At 35.6% G+C, this 21,157-nt stretch overlaps 1 protein-coding gene across 1 annotated transcript in view; it reads right to left on the reverse strand.

The window, feature by feature from the left end:
- Positions 1-21,157, reverse strand: part of PIWIL4 (piwi like RNA-mediated gene silencing 4) — a 1,045,202-nt gene that overhangs the window by 927,675 nt on the left and 96,370 nt on the right. The window contains exon 3 of the mRNA XM_044072628.1: positions 408-465. Within this exon, the coding sequence (XP_043928563.1) occupies positions 408-465 (58 nt within the window). The remainder of the gene's footprint in view (positions 1-407; positions 466-21,157) is intronic.

A 21,157-nucleotide genomic window follows, 5' to 3' on the forward strand; every position in this document is an offset into this window, starting at 1 on the left:
TTAGTTGGGTGGTCGCTAAATACAATCAGTGCGGTTAATAGAATTTTATTATACTGAATCAGTAATGTCAAAGGAAATGGAGTATTTTGGCACTTTCAGCAGTACCAACAATGTATGCCCAGTTGTCTAATAACCAGAAGGAAGCAGCATGTGAAACAATGCAATTCAACAGCGTCAGTTTGAATGTGTCAGTGTCTTAGGCCAGACGAAGAGATTATGAAACAGAAGAGAGAGGAATGTAAGGAGAGAGAAAAAAAGTAATATAGATCTGAAAGTCATACACACCATTGAGGAAATAGGGCACTACCATTTTGTACTGTAAGTCTATAAAAATCAGATAATCCTGAATGAAACAGTACATCTCTGAAATATATGCATGTCTTTTAAATATTTGCCGTTTATCATACCTCTGTGTCTCCCATTTCCATTTTGATTAATCCCATTTGCACCGTTTGATATATGATTCTGAAACAAAGAGAACAGTACAAATTTAATTTTTCTATTTTGGTTTCAGTAGAACAATCAAATTAACAGCAGATCACCATTCCAATTTCTTCAGCTGACCAACCTCTATCCTGAAAACAACTTCTGACAACAGACAACTATCACTTTAGAAAGACAGCATGACAGAAATACTTATGTTCAGGTACTGCAAAGTCAACCTGGAATTCACAAGAGATTCTCATGATGCCTGTAATTATACAAACCAACATTCCAAGACAGGCACTACTAAGTCTCGGCATTTCATATGGTTACCATTTGCCATATGTAATCTGAGCTCAAATAATATAAAGAACAATGAGTGGAACATATTACTGAAAAAGTACAGCTTTGTGCAAGCAATGGAGCTAAAGTTAACGAAACTCTGATTTAACTTAAAATTTTTTATTGTAAACTGAATTTACATTATTTGTTAGATGATGCAGTATTACCCAATCTGAACAAACAAAATTTAAATGCAAAATTATATTCAACCCAACACTACGTCAGACTTTTGCAGCATTTGAAGTTGTGTGTTAAGCAGACATAAGTACTGTTTTATCCAAATTACTACAAAAAATAACTTAAACAATAACCAGATCTGAACAGGTGGCATTGGACACTTGGTCTCACAATCTTAATTTAGGGATAATAAAAGGGTAGTGAGGGTTGTCTAGATGGATACTGAGAATTACATCTCCAAGATGGAAGAGTTACTACAGGGCATAAGTAACTAACAAGGAAGTCAGTATTTTTGATTATTAGGGTTTACAGAGCAAATTTTCAACTATTTCGAGACTATTGCAAATAAATTTAATCACGTTTGAATTATATGAATTATTTTTGGTGGGTAAACCTAGGGTTCTTTCTTTTTTCAGTGTACCATACATAGGTAGGTACTAGGCTATCGGCCCAAGGGCCTAAGTAAGCCTAGCCATCAAGGTAAACAAGTCTTTTAAGAGTCCTCCTTTCAGACCTATCAGTCAGCTATGTGGTCCAAAATGGAACTCATCATGATTTTGGCTGAACAGTTACTAAGTAAGGTAATTTAAAAAAGCAGTTCATATTTACATGATTTGTGGCAATTTTTGTGACATCTTAAAAATACAGACTATAAAAAAAAACTATTTTTATGGTAATCATTGATTGTTGAGGATTTCTATACTGCAATACTTTGGGGGACTGGTTTGAATATGGTTACAAACTATATAAACAATACAGGTGAACTTCTGAAGATAGTTCTTGACAGTAATTACCTATACTTTAAAAGGAAATATTTTTTTCCTCAAATATTTTTTTTTATTTTCAATTAAAATAATATGTACACAATATTTTTAAGTATCATTTAAACAACTATATACAATATTTACAATAGCCTGACTTTTAATTATATACACTGTATGTTACTAAATATAGAATTAACAGATCAGTTATCAGAGATACAATACTGATTATTGCAGAGTGTCCAACAAAGATATAACCTTCTTCCAAGGATTATTTACAAATGGCCTGGGATAGATTCGTAGTTCTTTGATTTTTATTTCCATCAATGCAGTTGTCTTCAGTAAAGTGTAGAATTCTTCCAAGTTCAGGGGTGCATTTGAATTCCACCTTCTGGTTACACATTTCCTAGCTATAGCAAGTATTGTCCATAACAAATACATATTTGTCTTATTCAGGTAGGGACCTTCATTTACATTTAGTATTATCAATACTTTAGTTAAGGTAAATGATTCATTAAATAAAGCTTGTAAATAAATGACTGATTCCATTCCAATATGATTTAATTTTATTACATTCATAAAAAATATGAATCCAGTCTGCTTTATTTGACTTTTCACACCTCCAGCAAAAAAAAAACATTTGTAGTAGTACTGATCTTTTTAATTCTTTCTGGTGTTAAAAATACTCTATGTAAGTATTTCAGTTAAATATTTTCCAGTACTGTATGTTAGAGGTGTAATTAACTGATAGTAAGATGTTACTTTTAATTTCTTCTGTTAACTGCAATGACTGACCTTTTGTTAAGAACTGTCAGTATGATGGTTTGGGAATTGTTTTATATGTTATTAACTCTTTATATAGATTTGAAATGGAATTTTTCTTTTCACAACTATTATATATAAATTCATACAGAAAACTTATTAGATTTGGAATATCTTTAAATGAGGAATTATTAATTAATCTGCATAAATCGTGAGTGTACATTAGAATGCTTTGTAAGGTTAACCAGTACTGTGTTGGAATATTGTAAGCAATTTTTATTATATGTATATCTAAAGCATTTAATTTATTTACACATTGAAACCAGCTTAAGAATCCATTTTGTTCAAAGGAGGTTATTGTTACCCTATATATTTTGTGAAGAAAGTTCTTAGTGATGGTAAATGTGATTAAAAGGTCAAACCAAAGTTTTAGATCTATGTTTGCATTGATAAGTTTCCTAAAGGAATTGATGTAATGATTAATCAGTGCTGTTTTAGAAGGTTTTGTTATATTATACTGTATACTTATGCATACTATGTACAAGGGTTTGTTTGATTTGTCTATTAAATTTTTTTTAACAGATTAAATTAATTTGTTAATATAGCCGTTGTTAATTCTTTCCAGTTGGCAACATAATTTGGGTTTATCCAGTCTATTGTAGGTTTAAGCACAGATGATTTTATATATGTTTCTATTTCTGGGAAGTTCAATCCTCCTTGTTTCCAGGGTCTAATGTAACGAGTTAGGGCTACTCTATTCTTTTTGGGATACCATAAAACATTTATTAAACATGAGTTTATTTCTTTAAGAATGCATCTTTCAGGAATTAACTGTATTGCTAATGCTACATATAGTATGTTTGGCAATAAGACCATTTTTATTAATTGCAATCTGTCTACAAAAGTTAATATAAATTTGTTCCACTTTTCTATATATTTTTTTATTGTTTCAATAATGTTTTTATAATTTATTAATATTGTTTCTTTATACTTTTGCATAACACTATTCCTAAATAATTTAGTGTAAGTTCTTGTTTTCCTATGATGGCTTTATCTGTAACTTGTAGTTCTTTTTTCTTATTTAAAAATAGAAATTTTCATTTTGATCTATTAAAATGTAGACCTGAAATCTTATAAAATTTCTCCATTACTTCTTCTAGGTCTCCTAATGACTCTCTGGAGTTTGATAGAGTTAATAAAATATCATCAGCATAAAGCATTGTTTTAGATATGTACTGGTCATAGACTTCTATTCCTTTTATTTTTGGATTATTGCGTATTGTTTCTGCAAGTATTTCTATAGCCAAAGCAAATAAAATATGAGAAAGGGGGCATCCTTGTTTAGTACCTTTCGTTATATGGACAGATGCTGAGGTGAGAGGACCTCATTTAATGTAGGCTAAGTTATTAATATAAATGTTTTTTATTAATAAGATGAAGGGAGGAGAAAATTCAAATAATGCTAAGTTTTAAATAGATATTTCCAGTTGAGGGAAATAAAAGGCTTTTTCTATGTCTAATCCGATTACAAGTGTTTCTCTATCTTCTTTATTCGCATAATCTATAAGAGCAAGTATCCTTTTAATATTATCATGTGTGTGTGCCTGTTATATAAAAATCCAGTTTGATCATTATTGTCTTTGAAAGTGGGATTTTAATTCTGTTAGCTAGGATTGACATTAATATTTTGTAATCATTATTCAGTAATGATATAGGTCTGTATGAGGTGCAAAGGTCTGATGGTTTATTATCTTTTAGAACTGGTATGAGAGAATATTTCCATGAGGGTGGTATTTTTGCTTCTGAGTGGAATTCTAGCAAAGTTTTATGAAAAAGGGAGATTACTGTTGAAGGGAAGAGTTTGTAAATTTCCTTAATTGTACCATCTATCCCTGGAGCTTTGTTAGATTTACTTTCTTTTATCTTGTCAACAATTTCTTTGTAGGATATATGTTTTTTTAGGTCTAGATTTAAGTTTTTGGGAATTTTTTTTATATTGACAAGGTTTGTATCTAAGTTTATTTGGTTGATATCTAAATCTTTTTTGAAGTGTTGCATATAATGGAACCGAAATGCTTCAAGGATGTCTCCTATATCTGATACTTTTTTCCCTTTCTTTTCATGATATATACTACTAATGTTATTTGCTTTAGATTGTATTTTAATTCTTGTAGATAAGTTATATAGATATCTGGGGGAGGTGGCTAATGAGTTTATTTTTAATTTTTCCAAGGCTAGACAAGTTTTGTATGTTAGAATTTCATTATATTTTTATTTAATTCCTCTGTTTCTTTTTTGACTTCTGGACAATTCTGATTTTTTTTTTACATTTTGCTGTCAAGAGTCTGGTCTGCAAGTCTATTAATTCAGATTCCTACTCTCTAACTTTGTTTTTGTACCAGCTAAGGGTCTTACCAAATAAATACGCTTTTAATGAGTCCCAAACCATGACTCTACTGATTTCTGTTGTATTATTAATTTCAAGAAATAATTGTAGTTCTGACAACATCCAGGGTCTGAATTCTTTAATTTTCGTGATATATGATGGAATTCTAGTGGAGAGGATTAAAGGTTTTAACTCTCTTTGGAGCTTCATTATCAATCAGAGAGTCATGATCTGAGAAGGGGCATAGAACTATTGAGAAGTTGAGGGTTTTTGTTTGTAAATCTTGAACTACGAATAATTTGTCTATTCTGGTTTGTGTTCCAAATCTATGGTCTTTATGGGAAAATAATGGATTTATCATATTTTACTTTAAAAGTGTCTATTAAATGAAATGAATCAATACATTTTTTTAAGGATTTTGAAATAGTTGCTATGCGAAAATACTTCTTGGTGGTTTCAGAAGCTTCTAAGGTACAATTAAAGTCTCCTCCCAGTATAAGATTTCCTTTATAATTGTTGGAAATAAACTCTAGGTGTTTTTTAACCATTCCTGCTCCAATTCCTGGGAACCAATATAGATTAGCTAAGATCCATATTCTGAAGAAACGAATAATTGGACGGTACTCCGTCCAAACTACTGAAAGAAGGCTGTGAGTGATACCGGACTCAAATAGGATGTAAAAAACAAATTTAATGCACAAAAATGCTTGAAAAGCTCACACACTTCAATAAAATCACGTCGTTTTTAAACAACAGTGGTACACGCTTTCATCTGCAACATGCAGATTTTATCAGACCAGGTGACACAATCAGTACGGCTGTTTTTAAGTACTTTTGGGCGCCAAATTTCAAACTGCAAAAATACATTTAACCCTTGCATCTACATATGAAAATGCTCTACATACATTTAAAGAACCAATCCATCAATTGCTTAAACCAAATAGCACATGACAAAGTCAAAACACTGTAACAATATCTTATCAGAGGCATACATTGTTGATCGTCTCATATCCAACAAAAATATGCAAATGTCTACCTGAATTGTAACTAAACTAAACATCCATTTAACATACAATAATATAGATGAGCGTACCTCAAATAATTAGATATATTAGTCTATAAAAACTGTTTGTACCCCACACATATACACTTTGATGTGAAAACATTCTGTGTATAAAATAACTAACTTCATACCTACTAACTATATGTAAAAAATAGATTGCAGCATACTCAACAATGCCTACAACTATGCTCTCTTGTGCAAACCATATAGCAAATGTCACTGAATCTTATATGCAAACGCATAATATAATAAAATATTTTGTATAAGATGTTATGTAAAAAATATAAAAAATATATAAATATATATATATATATATATATATATATATATATATATATATATACACCCATCTTTGCTGGCTATTTCAATAACAAAAACGGTTTTATAGAAATAAAATCATTGATGCCTGGTTCTCTAGTGGCATCTGTAGAAATTTGCCAAATGCTTTCCCTTTTGCTTTAAAGTGCTTTAAAATTCCCTCCTTGTTGGGTGCTGTATACCTGATCAATAATAGCAAATTTAAAAGTATGTGAGCTGCCACATTTGTTGATGTGCCTATATAATGCATTTTTTACATCTTTGGTTTTTATCCTATAAAGATGGTCATACATTCGTTTCTTTAGCTGTCTTTCAGTTTTTCCTATGTAAAAGGCGGGGCATACAGAGCACTTAGCTAAATACACTATATTACTACTGTTACAATTCCCCTTTTTAAATTTTACATAGGTTCTGTTCAAATCTCCTAATCTGCATCCTGCGTTCTCATTTATAAATCCACACTGATTACATGCCCCACATTTCTTGGCACATTTTCCAGTCCTGTCCATATAATTAGACTTTGACATCTTTTCTAGATATTTTTTGCATTCAAGCCCATTTTATATACAAATTTCATTATGTCTCCTACCATTATCTTAATATCATCATCTACTAATAAAATATTCCAAAACTTGCTTATAATATGTTCTATATCTTTCACATATGGGGTGTATGTCAAGACACAAACTCTATTCGAATTTATATCTTCCTTTATTCCAGTTTGTTTAAAATTATTGATGTCAATACCCAAAATGGGTGTATATCTTTTCCCCCATTCACTCAACACATAGGTTGAAATATCCTGAAGCAAGGACTGGGGGTACCCCTGATTTAGAAACATGGTTATAATATTATCCATTTCTTTTTGCAGAATGTCTAACGTAGATGACATTCTAGCTACACAAATACACTGGCCTTTAAAGATACTTCTTAACATATGCTTAGGATGACAACTATTGAACTCTAAATATGCATTAAAATATGTACTTTTCCTGTATATTTCTGATTGAAAACCCTTTACCAGATAAGCAATACCCCTATTGTCAATTGTGTGTGTAAATTTCAAGAATTCACTTGTTTGATTTATATATGCTATTATACTTTTTTAATATACTTTTTAATACACTTATTATTTTTTATGCATCCATGAAGACTTCTTCATGGTTTTACTCTTTTATATACGAACATTTTTGATGACATTCTCAATGAATTTTCTTATATGTTTTTTATTGTTGTTGTGGACCTTTAAGATTTGGATCCTTTGTTATTGGTTTGTTCATATCAGCTGACAAGTTTGAAATGCTACATGAACTGTATCTTTTAGTTGTTTAGTTGTCTGATGAAGCGATAGGAATTATCGTGAAAGCGCTTACGTTTTTTATTTTATTCTACAAATGAATACAAGTTTGTTAGTGCAAATCTGGTGCATTTTGTTTGTTCTACACTTCTCTTAACCAACAGTACATTTTTCCCTCCTTTTTTTAATGTATTTGTTAATACTAAAAGGAAATAATTCAAAGAACATATGTACATGAATGGAACATTTCAGAGTTAATCACGAACATGTCCCCAATCCCAATAAGCATAACAGTGACTATCATTAATCTAATAAATATTGTAATAACAATTAATTAAGTTCACTCTTCCAATTAGTCTACCTTAAAACTAGATTATTTTAGACAAAAGCCGAAAGAAGAAAAAGATCTATGTATAGATAGTGAGCTATTAAATATATACAGACTATATTAGTATAGTAAATAGGAAAGAATTTAGAAAGGGAGACAAGATGCAGTTAAAATAAATAATGAGGAAAGAGAGAAGAGAAAAAGAAAAGAGAAAATTAAAAGAAAATACACATATACTATGTATGTTGATTTATAGTATAAATATTTTATGTGCATAACCCTCCTTGTGTGAAAGAAAAGTACCCTGTTTTACATACCTGAGGTAATGTGAAAACTCTCATGTGTCATCTATTTTCAAAAAATATAGATAAAGATTCCAGTAGTTAGTTACCTTTGTTTTAAAATTCCAAGCAGTAAAACTGGTCCTTTAAAGTAAGGTTAAAACAATTCATATCACAGTAGATACTTTGAGAGATTTGGCTGTAACAGTATCAGTCTTTTGCTTCTTCTTTTTGACATCTGTCCAGACATTTGTTTCTTTTGTTTTCTTGAAAAAAGGTGACATCCAATCCATATCTCCTGGTAAAGTAATCACATTATTAGTTTAATAAATGAAGAGGCTTCCTCTAAGTCAATAAATTCCTCATCTCGTTGGCATACAGTATTCTTATCTTAGCTTTAAGATATGCAAGTTGTGCCTTGATGTTATTTTGTTTCAGAAACTTTATCATTGGCCACACTTTTTTCCTTTGTTCCATTATTCTAGATGAATAGTCGTTATTAAATCTTATCAGGCTCTGATCATATTTTAGAGGTGCCTTCCTCCAAGCAGATGCTAAAATCAGTTCCTTGTCCAAGTATGAAAGAAATTTGATTATTATTCACCTAGGAGAAGAGTTTGAGTTAGTGGCAGGTTTCCCAAGAGCTCTGTGTGTCCTTTCAATGCCAAAGGAAAGTCCTTCTTTTAAATTTAAAAAGCCAGGGATCCAGCTTGATAAAAAGGAAATAATATCTTCACCTTCTGTGTTTTCAGGTAATCTGAAAATCCTGATGTTATTTTTCCTATCCCTATTTTCCAAGTTATCTACTTTAATAACCAACCATTTTGTTTAAGAAGCAGTTCTTTCTGTTTCCTCTTCCTTAAGTCTGCTTTCTAAGTCATTTAGAGAAACCTCTATTCCTGTTATCCTTGTCTGGTGTTTTTGTAGCATTTCCTTGAGGGTGTCAGCCTGTTTTTGACTGCTTGTTTTAAGATTTTCCAGGTTCTCTTTACAATCATCCATCTTCAAAGACAACTCCTGCAGGGTAGACGCCATTTGTTGTAGTTCCTTCTTTAACGCAGCATCCTGGTGAGAATTCTTTGAGTTGCTCATTTTAACAAGCGAATATATCTCCAAGCTTTTTGACAGGAAATTATTTGTACAACTTCACCAAAGTATCTAATTATGTAAATTAGTCCTTTATCTATAAGATTTTATACTTTGAAGAAAAAAAAGAAATATTTTTTCCTGTCTTAATTAACTAGTTATATGGAGCTCTAAAATACTGCAGCTTTCAGTTGGCCATTCATGCTCCGCGCCCCATCAGGAAATATTTCAAACAAGTAAGCAGTTTTGTTATTGAGGCTGCAGTGTCTCCATCTTTTGCAAACTTAATGCTAGACCAATGGAAAATATTTAAGCTATATGATTATGATTTCTAGGTCCAAGTGAAATTTTCCATAAGGTTTACTAATGCCATCTTTTTGAACTAGCAGAGTGATGAAGACATAATAGAACACTTTTAAATGGTGCAAGTTTTTTTTTAAATTCTAGTGCGAACTGCACCTGGACAAACTGGTTTTAGATATAACCTCCTGTACACAGCTGGTTACAGACATTGTAAGTGCAAACATTTGCCATCAAGCAACCTTCAGTAACACGTAACTATATGACAAAAGCTGTCATCCACCCACATATTAAAAAATAATGTCACCAAGGGACAGGCAAAAATGATTATGTACACTAATATGCACCCTGGTGAGCATTTGCAGGAACAACTGGCTATTCTTAAACAAATATACCCTGACAGGGATTATAACTGCCCTTGTCAATAAGATACTTTCTGAATAAGGAAGAAATTATGTATACAAACTGATATGGCATGAAGAGAAGGAGGAAAAATATTCACATTTACCAATTTAAACAAATCTTCTGATGCATTTGTTCCTGAACATAGATTCAGCAACTTGGCTATTAAGGATGTAAACTGGAAGATTTTAAAAGGTCATGTGAAATTGTAAAGTGAAGTAGGGGTGACAAGAAACTTTATGGAAGGAATAAGATTTTGAAACAATGTGCAGAGAGATCTCAGCTGCATCACAATGGAACAAGGCGAGTGATCAAACAAACTGTGCATAAAAAGGTGATTAATGTAAATTGTGCAGACTTATACATGAAGGGCATTACATTACTACAGGCAGTTTTAACAAAATGTCTGGTCTACACGTACATTACGACAGCATTTCAACATTCAGATTTTATTATGTATTATGTGGCAGCTGAAAGGCATCCTCCATTGTTAGGACTTCCTGTAAGCCATCACAAAGAATTCATGAGCGTGGATATGCTATCTGGAACCAAACATTTTTCAGTATGTCTCCAATTCAAAAAAATGTAACTTTTTTGTTTGATTTAGTGGATAAAAACTCATAAGGAGGTGACCGTGAGACTTTATGAGACATGAATGAATTGTGCTTACAGTTGAGGCTGCATGCTACTGTTAGCCCAGGTTTAATGATATTGTTAACATTAAATGTGCATTAAAATGAAAATCATCTAAGGTACAAATTCGTACCACTGTTTAATTATTATGACAACTTTTAATGCTCACCTATATTTGACTATGGAGTTTTGGAAGACAACTTTTATTTTAACAGCTGTACCTGTGATTTAAAGCAGTTTTTATGTTACTGTTTCTTTTAAGAAGTCTGACTTAAAATAAAAATTATTTAAATGCATCTTTGTTTTATGGGTCATTTGTGATGAAGTATTATATACATAAAAAAAAAAAAAAAAAAAAACTGAACCAGCATGGAAGTACCGAACATTAAAAAACATCAACCACAGCATAAGTGAAAAGAAGCAATTTCACTTTATTTAGTACTTTTGTGCTTACTTTGTTCAGGACTTTATCTGATGCAAAGGGGTGCAAGCGAGAGTTCCTGCATCATTTTTCTCTGTACTGAAATGGCAGTACAGAAAGGCATTTCAGTATATTTTGCAGTAAGCTGATCAGCTTGCCACAGTTAAGTGTTTTTTTCTCTTCAGCTGAAAAACGGATCTGTAGGAAGTCAACTGGTACAAAAGTACCAATCGGCTTTCTATAGTAAAAGTCCATAGGGGGGGGCAATTTAACTGATATAGGAAGGTGATGCATGCTTCCTTTTTATTTATTTATTTTCTTTTTGTTTTTCACTTGAAGAGCTGAGGGAGTAGGGCAGTAATTTGAGGAACATCAGTGAGTACTAAATGAGCCAGGATGGCTCTGGATACAACCTCCCCCAGCCACATTACTGGCTCAAGTGATGGGCAGCCCACAAGGTACACAAAAGCACATCTGTCAGATTTAACTTCAAGTTCCTTGAAGGGAAAGGATATCCAAAAATGTGAGTGCATTTCCTGTAGAAGTAAATGCACTCACATCCAGAAATCAGTCTCACACCTGCCTTATGTTAGGGACCAAGGTTAGGACATTCATTGATGCAGGCATGCAGGACTCCTCTTGTGCCTGCAAAAGCCAAATGTGGTGATACATTGTACTTCTTCATTTGCCTACAGACCTGCTCCCAATTAAACCCAAGCAGAAAACTCTACAGCAGCTCCATAGCCCTTACACAGGACCTAGATGTGAGACAGTGTCGACCACAACTATAACATTTCTGAACCAGACACTCGGGTTTTGGATCAAAACCATCAAGCACAGAAAACTGCAGAGACCCAACAAAGGCTGCAAGTCACTGAAAAGTAATATGTTGCACCCTTCTGACATCAAATGGGTCAAAATGAAATAACTACACTCAAGGAAAAAATTAATCAACAGAAATCTCCTCTCTGACCTAGGGGTGGGTCAACAGTCCCCTGAAGTGTACAGAATGTATCTCCAGGAAAACCCCACCACTTAAGGCCCAATCCTAGGCTAGCCTTTAGTGGAAGAAATCAAAATGGAATTAGAATAACACCATTTTAACTTCAAAATGGATTCAGCAGTGTGTGTCCAGGTTAGGTTTCTTTTCTGGAAAATGACAGTATCTTTTGTAAATGGTGTGCTTTGTCAAAGGAAAATGAAACATAACAAAAAGGGAACAGTATGCAATATGATATTCAAGCATGTGCTACAACCAAGAACTCACAAAGTTAGGTAAACTATCTGTACATAGTATGATCTTACACTGCCTCTTACACTACTGTTTCTTTGTTAAATGTATGAATGATTTTCTTTGCTGGGGAGGCTTGGACAGATTTATCTATCTCTCCACACTTCTGTGTAATAAAATCCTGTACTGCAGAAGAAAAACTTTGTCTCTTTCATGTTATCTTTTCCATACCAAGTTCAAGGACTTCCTTCTTTATCCTGCATGGGGACAGGAGTGAGAAGACCCAAGAGGCAGCCTAAAGGAACTACTCCTGAAACAGCTTCTTGACAGAAACCATATCAAATCAGACTGCTTGTAAGAGGAAGACGGCAGATCCTTACAGACAGGATGGCAGTGATCCTGCTCAGGGACAGGAAAATAGGCTGCCTGTTAAGATTATATCAAGCAGGAAAGAAAGAATGCATGTTCAAAAATTATGGTAGTCCAGAAACTATCTCATGGATCCAAGGATTAGCGGGGAACCCAATGAGGACCACCAAATTAGTGAACCTGTGGAGTACATGATAACATGAGGATAATTAAGGAGTCACCCCAAACTGCAAACACTTCTGAGTCTATGCCCCCTCTACTTCTAGCAACAAGAGGCATGAATATGGGGACAACAACCCCCCCAACCTCCTGAGGAAGGGAAGCAACAGTGCCGAAAGTATGTCTGGCAAAAAAAAAAAAAAATCAAACTACCTCCATACTCTTCCTGCACATGCAGTAGGTGCAAGAGCAAGTAACAAAGTCCCTCTTAAAGGGGAAGGACAACTGGCAGAGAGAGAAATCTTCCCACCTGGTAAGGATCATTCTTGCATGAGCCTTCAAGAGTCTACAACTTGAGAAGGACATCTACAAACGAATGCTGATAAGAAAGCCCAAATCCAGAGGAAAACTTCTTGCTATAGGTATCCAAGCACACGACCTCAACATCAGAGTTCCTAGAAAGAGGATGCAGTGAGAACTTCCACTACATCACGGTTTATGCCCCAAGTCTGATGCTCAGAAGACTCTTATTGTGGAATAAGTAGACCATAATGCACATCGGTGCGGGGTGGCAGCACAATAAGGGAAAGACCAATAGTTAAGCACTTTGTCTAAAAAGACAGGATAGAATGAACCTCCCAGAGAACCCCTCAAGGTCAGAGGAGGTCCCTAAGAAGAACCAAGTTATAATCAGTACCTTGATCTAATGGAAAGAAGAATGAGGAGGAGGAGGAAGCTTCCTTCCCCAAACACCAACATCAGTCTTCATAACATTTTGCAAAATAACAGTATGGAAATGCTTCTCTGCTCCATCAAGGAATCTGCACAAAAAAATCCAAAAAACAAAGATGGGAAACAGAAGCCTCAGCCTGAAGGAAACTGTTCATCCTGTGAGGCTGGGGAAGCTACCTCACTTGTTAACAGTACAGAAGGTAAGACTAGACAGTTCTTACACAGAACCATGTCATATTAGCCTGGAAAGACAAAAGGCTCTCTGCCAAGCACTTGTGTCATCTACAGGACCTCTATCTTCTCAAAGAAGATTGAGATCCCAGATATCATGGCAGGGGACCATATGACTTGCAGGGGCTAATCAGGAAGCTATCAAGCATGCAATCCAGGACTGGAGCTGGATAACTGAGATGCACAGGTAATAACTCTTAAGCCCTCTTAGGCCACCCTATCTCCAAATGGGAAAGAGGGAAAGTGGCCTACTGAGAGTGACACCATACAGAATCAGCCTTGAGATGGTCAAGGGCAGTAATACATTTAGCTTCTCAAACAAAACTGAAACTACAGTTACAGGCAAAATCTCACCTGTAAAATTTCTCCACCAAGTAAAGGCAAAGACTTGAGGGGGATGACAACTACAAGCATGAAAAAGAGAACATACATAGATCTATATTTTCTCCATAACCTGGTAATTACAGGTGAAACGAGGTCCAAAAAATGTAAACTGTTTTTGCAAGACTGTAATGGCTAAAAGACAAATAAATCTGCTTTTATTAAGTTGCTGAAAAGACAATCCTGCTTAAAGGCATCCTTTTGCATATGAATAAAGAGATTGCCTCTATAACACTGTTTAATAACATATTTCACAGAAATGTTGAACATATATACATTCATCTTCAAACAACATCATAAAAAAGTTAGCATATGTACCTGCAAAGACTGCCCCATAGCCATAACATATTTCTGCTGTAATAATTCCTCATTAAATTCTGAACAGTTTTTATTCAGAGAGAGAGATGGGTTAGAATCACAAAGGTTGTTTTAGGCTGAACACCCAATAGATATTTGACAGCTTCTAGTGATTACTGACACCCACAGCATATCAATAAGTAACATGTCCAAATAAGATTATGAATATTACATAGCAGGTAACATAATCAAAAAAAGGATTTGTGATCTTACCCAGTTGCTTTATTTAGCTAGAATAACCAGCCATAATGGGTCTACCAGTGGAATTTAAATCATTTATATGGATCCTAGGTTACAATAAAGCTGATATTTTGGTATTACAAATGGGGCTGCACTAGATGTGACTGCTTTTCTTTTTGGATTATTCATATTATGTTAAGGAAAAAACACTGAATCACAAAACACCAACCAAGACGGAACTAGGAAAGTAGTCATGTACCCCTAAAGGAGCCACGTTAAGCCCATTTGGGAGTTTACACTGTTTTAGTTTATATGGGCGTTTGGTTGATTTTTTGTGAATAAACCACAAAGCATCCTCTATTTCCATATGGAACCTATCAAAGTTCCCTAATATGTGTAATATCTTACAAAAAAAACTTACTAGAAAGTGCCCCTTTACTCTTCTGTACCATCCTACAAATACCTTTGTCTTTAAATGTTTTTTTTTAATATCCCCACTGCAGGCCCTAGCTTGATAGCTCCTCTACTTGCATCCAACTGGCGCATTTATTCTGCAGCACAAAGCTAAGCCTAAGCCCCACACCACATCTTGTAACTACTGGTTATGGGTTGGAATAAATGGTTAAGGCATTTGCCTCACAGACACAAAGTTAAGGGCTTGATTCTCACCTTTGGGAAGGAAAGTGACTAAGCTTAAAAATGGCCTACAGGGACAGCTGGCCTAGTAATTTGTATTTCTCCTTATGCATTCCAGGCTGCTCGCTGACCACATGACCACAGCTGAGTGATACGGAGTGGGTCATCTTGCTTCTCCTGCAGGATGGCCTATCATCCTCCCCCAGCGGAGCATTCCCTCCCTCTCAGGAATCTTTTCCATGCTCTATGTGCTGTTCTCTAAGGTAAATCTTGCCTCCACGTGCTAAATACTGAATACTCCTCTGCTTACTGTCCTACTGCATGATCTACGCACAAGCTCCAAAGAGTGCATTGCCTACTGCTACAACTAGATGTCACCAGGTGTTAGTGAAGAACTGCTCCCCACCCCCAACCAACAACTCTGGTTTTATCCCCTTACATCTTAAATATGGCTCAAGTCTTGTAAATGTTGGTAACACATCTCTTTATACTTGGGTCTGTTTAAAACCACCACACATTGGGCTTTACCTGCTAGCTTAATGATACAAGAGAAGTCGTACTGTAAATTTTTAACAGTAAGACATTCATATCTAGTAAGGTTACACTGCAGCATACCTTCACAGTGCACAAAATCAACATAACATTAAACACAATAATCAAAGCAAAATTAAATGCAGAAATAAAGTTACTGCATTTTCTACCCACAGATGGTGTAATTTAATCATGTGTTTTCAAGATAGACATATAGGAATAAAAGCTCTCATTTGAATTATCACATGAAACACATACAACTTTACTATCATTATTCATAACTGATTTTCAAATTAAAAGGAAGGAATACTAATAAATCACAATATGTAGACAATACTGTCTACACTGTGACATTGCAGTAGGATTTACAAGAACTTAGTAGATCATTTTGATAAATTCTCAAGAAGCTATTCCCTAAAAATAATTACTGAGAAAACCAAAACCATGACAATAACATGACAAAATAAAACATTCAACACATACTGTCATGGAACACATCTTGAGCAAGTGAATACTTTTAAATAATTAGACGTCAGCATAAACCAAGATATACACTGCGGTAAAGAAATTTCAGCTTTCAGATCACTCGCCCAGCTGTGGAGAGACTGCAGTCTACAGAAGGACACCAAGCTGAGAACATTTGTCTGGCCAATAGCAATGTATGGGTGTGAGAGTTGGACACTCAGGAAAGAAGACATCAGAAAGATGGAAGCCTTTGACATGCAGGGATACTGCAACATTTGGAGGGTTAGGTGGACACAACATCAGTCAAATGAATTGACCCTGAGAGACCATCAAACAAGAATCTAGCTTGTAAATGTGACAGAAACTATGATATTCTGGTCACATTATAAGAGAAGAAAAATTATTGGTGCTGATTTTACAAGGTAAACTGACAAAAAAAATCAAGTGGGTGACAGAAATGACAATACACAATGTTAAAGAATAGACCCAAATGCTGTGTGGACTGCAGTGCAAAACTGAGATATAGCAAACACTGGCACAGTATTATCTAGCAAGCTTTGATGATCTCTGACCCTCAGAATAGTGGAAGGAAGAAGTTAACTGACAATAATATAATGAAAAAATCTAAGGTGATATATTCTAGGAAGTTATATAATGCCAATTTCTCTACAGTACTCTGTAAGCATTTTGATGGAAATAAATGTTAACCCATGCTGTACTAGTAATGCATTTAACATTCATTTAAATATGTTCCTGAAATGCTGAAAATACAAGTACCAGAAGTAACATAATGAGAGCAATATATGGACATGCACAGATTTCAGTCAAAAAAACAGGAGATAGACATTCACAAGTGACAGGTAAATTGACAGTAATGTACTTTCTTATTTCTTGTTAACACTCTGTTATGGAAAGATATTGCCACCTGTAAACTGCAGTGGGTGGTATTAGCATTCCTTTCCTTGTACCTGCAGTTAAAAAAATCTGAAAGGGACTTCCTGTCAGGAACGTATGCGCAGAGCTCCCTCTCAGACTGCCAACTGTCAATACTGATTATTCTCTGTAACTTTCGCAGTGCTGTGGTTTATTAATTCTGCATATATGATAACATTAAAATCAAAAATGATGCTAGTTGTCTGCAGCTGACATGAGGCCAGACTACAACCTGAGTTAAGTGGGGGCTGTCTAGAAACTAACACTGATAATTTGCTCATCTACAAAGATGAAGGATAACATAGAAGAAGACAGAGAGTTGAATCAATAATGTCAGAGAACTGCATAGCTGTCATTTACTGAACTGTATTAAAGGATCAGTAAAAAGCGTGGAAGACATGGAAGCAGCCATGTGTTCTAATTCTGACTTTTTTGTGGATTTAAAGGGGGACACGAAAGTGGAGAAACAGAATAACTACCCAAGAAGCAATGCTGGAAATTTTAGAGACTAAAATTGTAAATATAGTTGGCAGAAACAGGCATAAAAATCTACTCCACACAGTTATTCCTGAGAAGGTTGACATGGTGAATTGTGTGGAGTTCATTCATGAAAGACATGGTGGGCTGGGATGGTCTGCTAAGAGAACAGATAGGAACTGAGAAAGCCTGTATTTTCTTTCTCCCAGGAAAACTCCAAATGATACTTTCTAGACTCACTTTGGTTCACAACCACACCTATGAACTTACAAAAAGTTGTTGTGTCTTTCGGCTTTTCCCGGATAGGGGTCACCACAGCGAAACTCCGGTCCGCTAATGATTGGCAGTAGATTTTTTAAGTGCCGAGTTGCCAGCCCTGACGCACAACCTTCAACGAAGGTACGCCCATTCACGCATGTTTCCACACAGAAGACGCTCTAGCTGAGAATCGAACAAGACACCGTCGTACTGTGTGGCGCTCCAGTAAAAGAAATAAGTGCAAAACAAGCAACTTTTTGCAATGCAATGAAACTCTGCAAGAAAGGGAATTCTGAATGCAAACTGTTTTGTCTAATTTGCTTCAGACAGAAATTTCTTTGGGGGGAGTCACATTTATGCTCTTGAAGATACAGAGGCTAAGCTCTATCCACTGCTTCATAGGGAGGAGGGGCTTATCGCAAATGGCAAGAAATGCAGAAAAAAAGTAGTTATTTTCCTGGTCGTTAATACAATGATGCTCATTCCCATGAATTACCACATCAACTGTAGTCCACTGAACACAGAAGCCATTATAAGAGATCTGGGAACGTAGGTTGACAGCAATCTCTCTTTTGATCACCAAACTGCCACTGTGGTCAGAAAGTTTTTCTATGTGGCACATATCATTACTAAGGGTTTTGCATCCAGGAAGAAAGAGGTCATTGTCTCCCTCTACTCTTCCCTCATTAGGCCAATCATCGAGTACAATGCCCCATTTGGCATTTACCTCACTAGACACCTGCAATAACTGGAGAGGCCGCAAAAGTACCTCACAAAGAGGATCCTAGGCCTTAAACACTTGCCCTATATGGACAGACTCAAAAAACTCCAACTATTCTTTGTCTCATATCACCTACTCAGAGGCGATCTCTGCTTGATTTACAAAGCCATGTCTGACCCAGCTCTGTTAGAAATGCTACATCTAAAGAAATCCCAATCCCTCCACACCACACGCTCAAGAGACCTCAACCTCATCAACACAATCAACAGAACATACTCGAAGGACAGGTTCATAACCCAGGGACTGCCCATGCTACGGAATAGACTTCCCATACATGTCAAGCAGATCACCTCACTGACCCTCTTCAAGAGAAATCTTGAGGAGTGGATGGGAAATAGAAAATTCACCCCGGGGATCACTCCAGTGGCTCTACTTGACATAGGCACTGGGAACTAAGGTCATGTGGCACGATGCCAGGGTAATCCTATGGGCTAGGCTTGTAAAGGCCCCAGGGTTATTAGCCTAGTACACACCTATGAACCTATAAACCTAGAAAGGCAGAGCAGGTTTCCTGTAAATCAGAAAGGAGATAATACAGGAAGGCTCTAATCAAGACTGCAGGATTCTGTCAAGGAAGGCTTACCTTAGATGCTGAGTGCACTAATCAAGTGGCTTTTGGATGTTCAGAGATGAAATGTATTTGTTCTATCACTGCCCTGTATCTTGACTTTTAAAGAACTCTGGATATAATGTACGTAGGAATCATCAATTTCCCTATAAGTACAATTTTCCTCTAGATATGCTTTTTGCTGTACAACATACCAACTATAATAAAGCTTTGGGTGTTAACAGAAGTGTTTCTCTATTGCAATTTAGTACTATAACATAGACTTATATTTATTTATTTATTGATATTTGATTACTAGGAAAGACTGGGTATGTGTCCGTTTTCAATGGAGGGGGGCTCTAAAGTATTACAAAATCATTTCAAGAACAGTAATTTTATTATCTTCCTCTTCCAGGATGACATACTGGGTGTAAGCTGGTTTATCTTTCTGTGGACTACTCGCAATTTATGAAAAAAGGGTTTTGGCGGAGTAATTTACTGATAAAATTTGAAAAAACAGTTAAGAGAACTGTTTGGAAGTTCAGTAAGTGGATGTAGTGCAGAATTTGGTCTGATAACCATACAGATAGCTCCCAATCTTTAAAGAAAGAATCAAAGAGGGCCCAGCAAATGCAAAGAATGGCTGAGTATCAAGAGGTGCATGTTGCTGGAGAGACTGCTTATAGGTTCATAGAAGGTTGCTAGGCTAATAACCCTAGAGCCCTTATAAGCCTAGCCATATTTATAAAGAGTTGACACAATTGTCGGTGGTTAGGTGAGTGACTTTTGCAGATGTAAGGGTCTATGGTATTTAATACTGACTTCTTCTGTCCAGGAGGGACATGGGCACCACCCCAGGAGTGAATCTACAGTCACCCATCCATTGATCTAGGATGCGTTTGACAAGGGTCATGGAGGTGCTCTGTTTCACATGAACTGGAAGCTTGTTCCAGAGAAGTAGCAGTCTCTGGAAGATGTAGCTATCTTTCCAGCATGACCTGTTCAAGTCAGAGGCTAGCTTAAGATCCCTGGAGTAAGTGACCCTCATACAGCTTTTTTTTATGAATGTGTAGCATTTCCATCAGGGTCGGGCCAGAGACTGCCCTGTAAGGCAGGTATAAGTCAACCTTTAGCAACCTGTAGGAGAGAGAATACACTGACAGGGCTTCAGTCTTTCCGTGTAAGACTTGTTTTGTGTATCCTGTAATTTCTTGGTGAGAAACCTCTGTGGTCTCTCCAGCTGTTGCAGGTGTCTGGTGAGGTACATGCAAAAAGGAGCACTGTACTCGATTAAAGGTCTGATGATGACCGACTATAATTGAATTATAACTTCCTTAGATCGATATGAGATGCCTTTACTTATAAGATGAGCCACACAGAAGTCTCACTTACAAAGATATAAAGCAGACTCTACAGGATCAATTTGCAGTCCAGGAAAAAATAGGAGGAAGTGGACATAACTCTGTCTGACCATGCATCCACTATTCAAGGGTTGGTAGATGAGAATGTAGAATTGAAAGCTAGGATGGAAGGCAGAGGCAAGAATGGAATATGCCTTGGCCAGATTTGTAGAATTAGAAGTCCATCCAGACATAATCATATCAGGTTGGTTGGAATACTGGAAAGGTCAGAGGGTGTTGACTATCTTAAGTTTGTGGTTGAAACACTACCTAAATGATTTGTAATGGAAAAGAGTCTGATACTGGTGGATACTGTTCATAAGACAGCCTACGCACAAGTCAGAGAAGGAATAAAGAAACACTGACTGATCATTATATGTTTTCAAACCTATGCCTTAAAGGAAAGACTTCTGGGAGATTTTGCGGAGGCCTGGTTCCATCTGGACAGTTGGTGAAATTAGAAGTTATGTACTCACCATAACGTTCCATCTGAGTAGGTGTATTCATTT

Source organism: Protopterus annectens, chromosome 5.part0 (genome assembly GCF_019279795.1).
Source record: "Protopterus annectens isolate FY-2018-M chromosome 5.part0, PAN1.0, whole genome shotgun sequence".
NCBI classification, from domain to species: Eukaryota; Metazoa; Chordata; order Ceratodontiformes; family Protopteridae; genus Protopterus; species Protopterus annectens.